A 10,339-nucleotide genomic window follows, 5' to 3' on the forward strand; every position below is an offset into this window, starting at 1 on the left:
TTTGTAATTGAAATTAAAATATGAGTCGGTTGGTTACATCTTTAAGAGTCCTTAATGAATTAGACTTTGTATTTTTATTGAATCATAATTTATATTGTTAATCTGATAAGTGTTTGGCCTTGGTGTGGCNTCTTATTGATGGAGATCATATTGCACCAGGTTCAAAGAGTTTTAGTTTAATTGGTCTTAGAGTTATATTTGTTTTGGAAGTCTTGCAAGTTTCTCTCCCGTGTGAAACTTGCTTTCAATAAAAGGTTGGCTTGCCTTCTTGTGATACTTAGCTTTCCAACGTAGGATTGGTCTTAGAGTCATACTTGGTTTGGAAGTGTAGTCTCACAAGTTTCTCTTTCATGAGAAACGTGCTTTGCATAAAAGGAGGTTTGGCCTTCTTGTGATGGGGTGCTTTTCCAACGTCTGGATTATAGGTGAACATTCAATATAATTTGGAAAAGCTGCCGTACTCTTTTCATTTGGTAAATCATCAAGTGCTTCATGTGCTTGGTGATTAATTGAATTCATTCATCATTCATACTTCATACATATGCATGTTGGTGTCTTATATGGTTAAGGACACCAAGACACTTTGTGTGTTTATCCTCCGGTGAGCTTGAAGCAATCGCGACCAGTATTGCATTCAACATAAGGAGTGTTGAAGATCATCCCGTGACAGAAGCTGAGNTACGAAGAAGTCGGTAAACATTGTCTAGATTGAGTCTAGGACAAGTGTGTGTGTGTGCGTACTTCTTGTAATCTCAATTCTATAGTGGATTCGTTCTNGACTAAGGAGTCCCGTGGATTTTCCCCAGANGTGGGGTTTTACCACGTAAAATAAATATCTGCGTGTTCTTTTATTTTAAGCTTTGCACATCTCAGGATTGATAACTCATATCAATCCTGCTTAAGAGGTTGATCATTATTTATTGTACAAAATCCGAATCTGCTTGTTTAACCTTCTTCAGGTATTTATAGATATCCTACAGGTATTTTCACATTCAATACATCACTTTTGAATTTTAAGAGATATAACCAAGTGGTTCTTGAGAAATCATCGATAAAAGTCACAAAATATTTATAACCATCAAAATTAAGATTCAAAGGTTGGACCCCAGATGTCAGAGTGTACAATCTCAAAGGGTTTATTAGCTCGAGACATAGAGGAATTGAAAGACAACCTAGCAGACTTAGACAATTGACAGGAGTCACATGTGGTCTGTTGTTTTACTAGGTTAGGAAACAAAATAGATAGAATGGGTTCTGAAGAGTGAGATAAATGTTGATGCCACAAACTTTGATTTGGAATAAATTGGAACTGACTTGAAATCCCTTGGTAGTTTGAAAATCCTTGGACAGGTAAAAGAGGCCGTCAAGATAGAACCCTTCACCAATCATCTTCTTGGTGGCTATATCCTGAAAAATGACAATATGAGGAGAGAATACAGCAAGGCATTTTAGGGAGATTGTGATTTTCCTAACAGAGAGCAATTGAAAAGGAAAGGAGGGAGTAATGACAGTGAAGGAGTAAGCAATGTGGGAAAGGAGAACTCAACTCAACAAATGAAGATCTTCGCAGTCACAGTCTTATGAATTTTGAGCTGCCATTCTTTACAAGTGTTTGTGCTATAATTCAATGAACATTGAAACCAAGACAAATATTTATGAAACTAGAGCATATTTGTCTAATCACAAACACACTGAGGAGAAAGTATACAAAGGCAAGATGCCAGATTTAAAGTGCAGTTATTGCAACAACACTGGTCATGTGAAGGAGAGATGTTGGATCCTTTACCCTGAATTGATGCCTCTCAAGTTTATCAAGGATAACGAGGGCACTCAGAAGAAATTTCAGACATCAATTTCTAAGGCTAATATCATGCAATCTTCAAACAACGGACTTTGAAGCTTCACTTCCAATCCTGTTGATCTTATCAATGAATTTGCCTTTTATATTCAAAAAACAAAAAGGAGTAATGACAGTGAAGGAGTAAACAATGTGGGAAAGGAGAACGCAACGGCCTTGCTCGGCAAATTTGCTGAATTTCTTGCTGAAACTCAAAACCTTTCTCCTAAAGAAACCTCAGGTACCCTGAATGCCTTTTCTACTGCTCTAAATGTTAGTAAAGTGCATGAGTTTTGGGTCATAGATTTAGATGCCACTGATCATATGACAAATCAACTCACACACATTTTGAAAATTCCAATCATTCATCTCTAGTGAATATTAACTCCTTAACTATTCTCCTAGCAATCATTTCCATGTTTGACGGCTCCACACCTTATTATTTCCCCTGCAAACAGAAAACCCTATAATTTATAGGAAAGTTTAGATTCATTCTTAATTAGGATTAGTTTTAATTGAGGTTTCTGATCTTATTAGCTTTTGGCTAAAGCCACTATGTGTTTTTTGGTTTAAAATAAAAAGCTTTTTTGAATAGTGACATTGTAACAAGGGTGATATTTTAAGCCAAGGGGAATGCTAGCAACCTTCTCTCTAACTTTTTCTTTTTTTCTCATGACATGTGTCATTCTCCTTACACATAAAACAATGTCATCAATACATTATTGAAATTTTAGTACTTTCTTCAAGCACCGTGTTCATTGATTTTGTAGATACAATTAGATGTCGAAATGGTTTCTAATTTGTCTGATTTTTTGCAAGGATGATCTACGAATGAAGACTTGAAAAATAGACTGTTTGGATCGTTAAAAAAAAAAAATCGTAGAGTACCCTAAAGGGTGTCCCTCAAATAAAATTATTTAAACAATCTCTCAATGGAAGGAGACTATATATATATATATATATATATATCAAAATTACGTCTTTCTAAGGGCCACCATACTCTCAAGTTTCTATTTATAAGGTAAAAGACCCACCAAAGTCATTTTCAAGTTCATACCCACCTTTAGGGACATTTACAAGTACATACTCAAACTCCCGGAAAATTTACAATTTACCCACTACGTTACACAAACCATTAATAAGTCTATTAAATGATGATGTATCAAACATGAGATCCCTTTTTTTGACCATGTGGACTCTATATGGGCAAAACAGTAATAATAATTCCTTTTATTTTAAAAATAATTAAAAATAATGTCGCCGCCCAAAGAACCACCCAACCACCTCCTTCTCCCTTAGTCCTCTCCTCCTAGCCCTAGCCAATACCAAAGCCCTAGCCACCTTGTGTCTCTCTCTCTCTATCTCCGTCTCTCTCTCTGTGTCTCTCTATGTGAGGTCCGCGATACAACATGTAGCCAATAGATCTGGACCCCCTCATTTTGATGGTGAGGTCGGCGATTTGAGATCTGCGTGTCGTTAGATACATAATGGCATATTCGGCATCTGGGTTTCCGACAACATCGCTCAATTTTCGAGGTTGGCGACGACCCAACCACCTGGGTTTCGTAAATCGAATGTTTTTGACGATACCGGATGACGTTGTGGGGGTGGGTTTGCAACGACATCAAAGGGTGACACCAGTTTTTTCGTGAAGGATGATGGGATGATGATAGTTCTGTAGACAATGAATTTTTATTTTCTGGAGATTAAGGATTATCATATCAATTTTTTCCTAAAAAAAAATCAATCTGTAAATTTGATTTTTATTCAACAATTCTTTAAACTTGATTTTTATTCAACAATTCTTTAAATTTGATTCTGAGTGTGAGGAGATGAAACTGTTATGAGTTTTGGCTACATGAATTGTTTTGTATTTGGCAGATGAAATGGTGATGGATTGTTGGGTTTCGACTTCCCAATGGCATCAAGATGCTCAGCTATTAGGTTCCAGTTTTGAGGACCATATTGGGCCACAAGTTCTTTCAATTTTGAATCTTCGACAAGTCTCCAATGGCCCCTGGCACAACTCTTTGTATGCCCACTAATACTAGTTCTCCCAACAGCAGCAAGGCTCCTACCTTCATCAAAGCTTTGGGGTTGGCTGGGTTGGGAAGACACGGGGTGAAAGTTCATTTGATATATTTTTGAAAAAAAAAAATATTAGTTTTACTATTTGCATTTGAAGGAATGAAATAGTGAGCAAATATAGCAGCTCCGAATAATAAAAAGTTCATTGGAATTACTCTTTGGCACCCTGTCACCCACATCCAAATTTGACAACTAAATTCCAAATAGTGAAAAAAAAAAAAAAAAAAAAAAATCTTTTGGGTGCTTCTCTTCAAAATTTACTGAAATTTGCATGTTTCCAAGCAAACTCACCATGTCACTACCCAGTACTCTCCCAATGCCACTCAGCTAATAAGAAAATTTACTCTGCTTCTCCTGAACCAAGTGAAGTCATTAAATTTGTTGCTCAGTGTTGTCAGGCCTACGGTATGGCATGAATCTGTGGTCCTTTGCAGCATTCTTCCTGCGCCTTTTCTCGATGAAGGCTTCAAGCTTGCCAGATCCCTGATCATTTAAAAAAATTACGTTTGTTGCCAAAGCCAAGATGACTAAGTACTAGTCCCAACAAAGTATTTTGAACATCATGACAAAACGAAAATTTTTACCTTGAGTTGTTTATACTTTTCCATAAGTCGTTTCTTTCGGATCTCAGCTGCAAATAATTAAAAATGTTAAACAAGGGTTTCGAATAATCAGATGATAAGATCCTGGGGTTCACTTGTCAAGGGGTCTAGAATTCCTCATATAGTGAATCTAAAATTGAGAGATCTAAAATATTTTGCTTTTTCTTGCATCTGCCAAGTACCATCCAGAAATATAGACTATTGAAACAAAACACATATGCACATGCACACACAGATGGAGAGAGAGCAAGAGAGTATTACATTTCTTAAGAAAAAAGGGTTGTTTCCCTTGCTTTGCTGCTTCTCTCTCTTTTTGCTTGTGCTCGGCCAGTATTGCAGCTTCAGTGCGCTTGGCTGACTCAGATTTGAGCTGTTTATCCTGAAAAGACACAACAATGAAGAAAACTGAATAGTGACACAGCCAGTTTCTCTAATTTTTCTTTCAAGCAAAATAGAGAGTTAAAAGGAATATATAGCAAGGACAGATAAATGAGGGAATCTATCAAATATATATTTTTGAAGGCAAGCACTTACGATCCAAGATATGCGTTTCTTCAGTTCTTCAATGACTTCTGGGTCCTTGGATTTCTTTACTTGCTTCTGCAGTTCCTGTCATATGCAACACAAAAATCAGAGAAAAATATTAAACATGTAGAGATGAAACTGAAGACATATAACATATTTAAGAAATTTTACCTCTCTCTCGGCAGGAAGCTCGTTTGCAAATAGAAAGTCATATCTCTTCCTAAACCTGTTGAATGCAGGTTATCCTTTTCATTTTCGAAGTAGCATAAATTTTATTGAATCCAAAATAACTGCAACTCATTTTTGGCTTGGTACTTCGGATAATCCAGAAGTAGCAACTCATCTTTCATAAAAAGAGAGAAGCCCAAATAAAGTAATCTATACACACACCACAATTTGGGGAGGGGGGCGGGAGGGAGGGGGAGAGAGAGAGAGAGAGAGAGAGAGAGAGAGAGAGAGAGAAGCCTACCCGTCAACATCCAGTGTTCCACATAAAGATTCAAAACGTGGGTCACGTACCACCTGAACATAGCAAGAAATAATTTCAACCAAAGTACACTAAACGAAGAACATGTAAGCCTTCTGCTTTACTCCAATACTCCATTAGTTGTCTTAATAAGATAATTGCCTAGGTATGGAAATATCTAGCTCTAATCATAGATTGACTACTCACAACTTTGCTCATCCACTTTCTCGCTTTAACATAACTTTGATACAAAAAGAACTTCACTAGGAGAAATGAATCCTAAGAATAAAATCCACATCAAATACTAAAAACCATAATCCTCCTATGTCATGCTTAATAACACACCAGGTTTTGATTCCAAATAGGTCATAGAAAAAACATAAAAACAAAAATCAAGAAACAAGCTACAGTTATTTATCGTCAATTTTTGTCATGGTAAACTATTTAAGTTATCAATATTTTCTCACGAAAACCTTTGGAACCCAATAGGAAAACAGAAAGGTGTACCGAAAATAAGATTGAATCTTAATTAAGTCATAAAATCACAATGCAGAACATCTTCATATCAAAAGCTCACCTTTTTCGAACCTTGAATGATCTCTCGAAATCTTGTAACGGGCTTCTTGCAACTAACCTCCATTGGCCTTCAAAAGCAAACATACACACACATATTCAGCTCTTCAGTTGCATTATGAAAAACCCAATGAAAACCAATGGGAAACAATCTAATGTATGCTCAAATTACCGGTTCTTGTTCACCCTGCCACCCTTCTTCTCTTCTTTGGGCTTTAGGTGCACTAAATGGGACCCGTTTGAGCGTGCCTTTTGCAGTTCTCCAAATGTCACATCTGCAAGCTCCTGCTCTATCTCCTCCTCCTATTATAAATATAAAAAAGAATGAAAATCAAACGCAAAAATTGATTCTTCTTCACAACAATAAGAAATATAATAGCAATTTAAAAAAAATTTCTTTTGATTACTTACATCTTCGGATGAAGACGAAGATTCTGGTTCTTCGAACTTTATTTTGCTTGATGTGGAGATTGTGCTTCGTGGTTTCTTCATTTTAATTATCTGAGTTAAATAGGATTGGGTTTGCCCTAAAAATTGAAATCAAAGTTGATTAATTTCAAGAAAGACATAATACAAAGCACAATTAAATCCAAAAACATTCAAAATCAGACAAACTAAAACAGATGAGAATATTAGGGCATAAAATGAATCAGTTGGAATTTTGTGTTAATGCAATCTTTTATTTTCGCATGTTTAATAGATGATGAAATTCTGCATACACATTATGAAATTATGCATAATAGATGATGAAACAGAACACCATAGAAACAAAAGGACAAGCCTAATATTAGAACCTGTGTTGCACCGATACGGCAGCCTAAAGGGGTATGCTCGTATTGGATACGGCGATACGCGTGTGAAACGTATCTGATATGGCTATACGCGTATCGTGGACTTTTCCTAAAGTTTTACCGTCCGACAAGCCTCCGATATACGGTCCAGAGACGTCGCTGCCGAGAGAAGTCTGAGGAGTCGTCTGTGAGGAAGATGAATAAGCGTCGTCGTCTGTGAGGCTCTGCTGCGCGAGGAAGACGAAGAGAAAGCGATTTTGTTTGTTTTAGGTTTTCCCTGAGACGACGTCGTCTCATTGTTTGGGCTTTCGATTTCACTGATGTTGGAACGTGAATAAAACCTTTTTTCAAACCGTGCCGTAAGTTTTTTAGCAGTAAAACCTTTATTTTTTCTTTTACAACATGCAGACTTACACACTATCAACTCTAACCCTATTTTTCCCTTTGTAGCTAGCTGCAGTTAGTATTGGGTTATATATATTTGATTCGTTTTTTGTTATCAAAATGCATTTGATTCACACGATGCCATACCCGTATTCTAGTTTTTGGAGTTTTGCAATATTGGCGAATCATATTAGTGTATCCGTATCTATATCCGGGCAATATAGATTAGAATTAGAACCAATAAATAGAATCTCCTTCAAGACATTGAAAACACCAATCAAACTAAGCCAAAAGACCCATTGCAGTAAGAGAACATGAAGGAAGTTGAGGTTCCACCCCAAAACTAATTGGCAATGGGGGGAGTAACCCAACTGCTTATAAGCCCTTGCTAGGTTTCTCAACTTTCCAATGTGGGACACTTTACCTTCACATTCTCACACGCCCCCGCACGTGTGGCGAATTTTCAAGCATAACACGTGGACAACACATTTTGGGTGACGTGGAGCACGTGTGGCCGTTGGGCTTTCACACGTGGGCAACGTGGCTCTGATATCATGAAGGAAGTTGAGGTTCCACCCCAAAATCAATTGGCAATGGGGGGAGTGACCCAACTCCTTATAAGCCCTTGCTATGTTTCTTAACTTTCCAATGTGGGACACTTTACCTTCACATTCTCACAGTACCTACATCAGCCAATGTTTCTAACCTAATGCAACATACTGCTGAGTTTAGAACAAAGAGCATACTAAGTTGAAAATGCAAGTGTGGCTGAATTTATCATTAACTAACTTTTTGAGTTGGCTCTTTGTAAAGCATAAGAAACCAGATTTTTTNAAAAAAAAAAATTCAAAGCTGAACAATAGAATTGGCCCCAACCCCAAGTGTTCCATTCCAAGCAATAACTAAAGCTAGTTTGAGTAACAAAACCAATTGGCAGCCCAGCCAGAAATAAAACCCTTTCAATTTTCAGCAACTGGAAGTATAATCATATTGTTGCAGTGAAAATGCAAAATCCCAAATAAGCTCAAAAGAGAAAACCCAGATAACGAAATCACAAATAAGCACCAAATGTATCAAGTTCCAGTTCAACTCAAAATCAACAATAAAATCACTCAAACACCAGAGAAAATAAATCAAAGTTATCTAGGGAAGAGGAGCCATAGAAGCGTACCTACGGTAGAATCGGAGCCACGAATCGTTCAACAGGGAAAGGAGAGGAGAAGAAGGAGACGCCAAAATCGAAGCAGAGTACAAGAAGACGCTCGCGAGTCGCGAGTGTCATTTTTTTGGGTCTAAAGGCGCTGTCCTGGGCCTCGCACTCTTCGACTCGCGAGCATCATTTTTTTGGGTCTAAAGGCGCTGTCTTGGGCCTCGCACTCTTCGTCACGCTATTCTAGGTTGTGTTGCTGATGGTCATGTGAGCCGTTGGATGAATATGGACGAATTAGATTAAAAAGTGGCTTAAATAGGTTTCAACTAAAAACAGGTAAAATAAAATACACACCCGACTCAGACCCCAAAAAAATAAATTGAAGTCTTCTTTGTGATTGGAAATAAGGTTCGTCATCGGGCTGGGCTTTATGGGCTTTTTTAATTTTTAAAGTTAGGTTGTGCCCAGTCAAGATTTCAAAGGGCTTAGCCTGGGCCGGACTTTTTTTTTTTTTTTTTGGGTCAAAAGTGATGGATAAAGAGTATTCTCTTAAAAGAATAGCGTAGATTACTACATAACTTAAGAAAACAAAAATATGATAGTAAAACCTAGACCAATAGCCAATATATTTAAAAAATATTCTACCTAAAAATAAATCTTATGAAAATATTAGCCAAACTCTTTATAGTTTTTTTGTCTCTCCTCCCATCTCTTTCTCTCTCCTTTTCTTTTGATAATTTCAATTTAGGAATTAGTGTTTCTGATTTTGTTATTTTAATTTCAATTTTTTTCTAGATCTGAAAAATAATTTAGAGTTCAATACCAAACAAGTTTTTAGATCCTAAAATCAGTATTTAAAAACTAATATTTTAACAAAAAAAATCATAAGTTTTGAGTTCATTTTTTTAAGTAAGATACCAAACGGGCCCTAAATTACAACTACTCATATCCTAAGTTACACTAAACCTAAATTTGCAAAGAATAAAGATAAATAATGAATTTGAAGATTTGGTGTTGACGCACTCTCCTTCTTTGTTACTATTTATAAGGTTGGATTTCAACATTAGGACTAAGAAATACANTTCAATCAAGAGCTTAGTTGGTTATAGTATCGTTGATTTTTCCACTGATGATTTCAATTCATACACACAAAACTTAAGCGCCAATTATTTGTAGATGATCACTATTATTTTATTACAAAACTAAGCTAGAAAACGATTTTGCAGTGTTCTTCATCCATGATTCTCCCTTATGCAATAACCCCTTATGTTCACTGGTGAATAGTTCTCTCGGTGTTTTGCCTTTCTTATTTTTCATCTCTGTAGAGAGAGGCTGCACAACCTTTTTAACTTCCTGCATATAAATGCGTATTCATTAAAACTATGCACTAAATTATGAACCCATGTAATTTGAGTCACACCATATGAATGTGTTACGATCATACATTGGCAACATTATTAAGTTTCTTATAAGAACAAATGCAACAACGGTAAAGATTGCAAGGATATAAGCAGAAGTACCTCAAACCATACTAACTCTCGCTGCATTTGAAGAGCTACTCCAGACACAAGATTGAGTTGATTTTGAGGTGCTAATTTTGCAGCCAGATGTTATTCTCATCATCACTCATTGCCGTTATGAAGTCCATGATTGAAGATACTTGCATGACGATGAAAAACTGCGACATGGATTATACTCCGTTTGTTTTCATCGAGTTCCCATAATAAATCAAGATAAGCGCTTAAAAGTGCANCCAGGAATTCGAAATTTCCTAATCTTGTAGCGTCAAATAGTAATTGTTGCTAAAATATGAAAACTATGAGAGAATATTTGTTTGTGGAAATTTTCTGTGTATTCTTCTCCTTGTAGGAGGTCATATTTATAATACAACNAAACCTGAATGGGCAAGTAAATAATAAATTC

At 36.4% G+C, this 10,339-nt stretch overlaps 1 protein-coding gene across 2 annotated transcripts; it reads right to left on the reverse strand.

Annotated features, from left to right (window-relative positions):
* Window positions 1-4,041: 4,041 nt before the first annotated feature.
* Window positions 4,042-8,585, reverse strand: LOC117631443 (ribosomal RNA processing protein 36 homolog). 2 transcript variants are annotated; one of them, XM_034364592.1, is made up of 10 exons: window positions 8,438-8,585; window positions 6,503-6,618; window positions 6,264-6,394; window positions 6,096-6,162; window positions 5,522-5,574; window positions 5,224-5,278; window positions 5,062-5,136; window positions 4,789-4,906; window positions 4,510-4,556; window positions 4,042-4,408 (listed from the first exon to the last, which is right to left on the reverse strand). In XM_034364592.1, exons 2-10 carry the CDS (start codon window positions 6,581-6,583, stop codon window positions 4,298-4,300), a joined length of 738 nt encoding a protein of 245 aa, XP_034220483.1. In that variant the 5' UTR covers window positions 6,584-6,618; window positions 8,438-8,585; the 3' UTR covers window positions 4,042-4,297. The 2 variants fall into 2 exon arrangements, with proteins under 2 accessions (XP_034220483.1, XP_034220484.1); XM_034364593.1 differs by lacking the exon at window positions 8,438-8,585 and adding an exon at window positions 6,886-7,140.
* Between the last annotated feature and the right edge of the window lie 1,754 nt (window positions 8,586-10,339).

The sequence above is a fragment of the Prunus dulcis genome, chromosome 6 (assembly GCF_902201215.1).
Source record: "Prunus dulcis chromosome 6, ALMONDv2, whole genome shotgun sequence".
Taxonomy (NCBI): domain Eukaryota; kingdom Viridiplantae; phylum Streptophyta; class Magnoliopsida; order Rosales; family Rosaceae; genus Prunus; species Prunus dulcis.

Bases quoted from the DNA above. Each gene is read 5' to 3' on its own strand.
- LOC117631443 (XM_034364592.1), bottom strand. From the start codon at position 6,583: ATGAAGAAACCACGAAGCACAATCTCCACATCAAGCAAAATAAAGTTC. The intron at 6,163-6,263 runs GTAATTTGAGCA...TTGCTTTTGAAG, and splicing joins GGCAGGGTGAACAAGAACCG to GCCAATGGAGGTTAGTTGCA. The intron at 5,279-5,521 runs GTAGGCTTCTCT...TGCATTCAACAG, and splicing joins GGAACACTGGATGTTGACGG to GTTTAGGAAGAGATATGACT.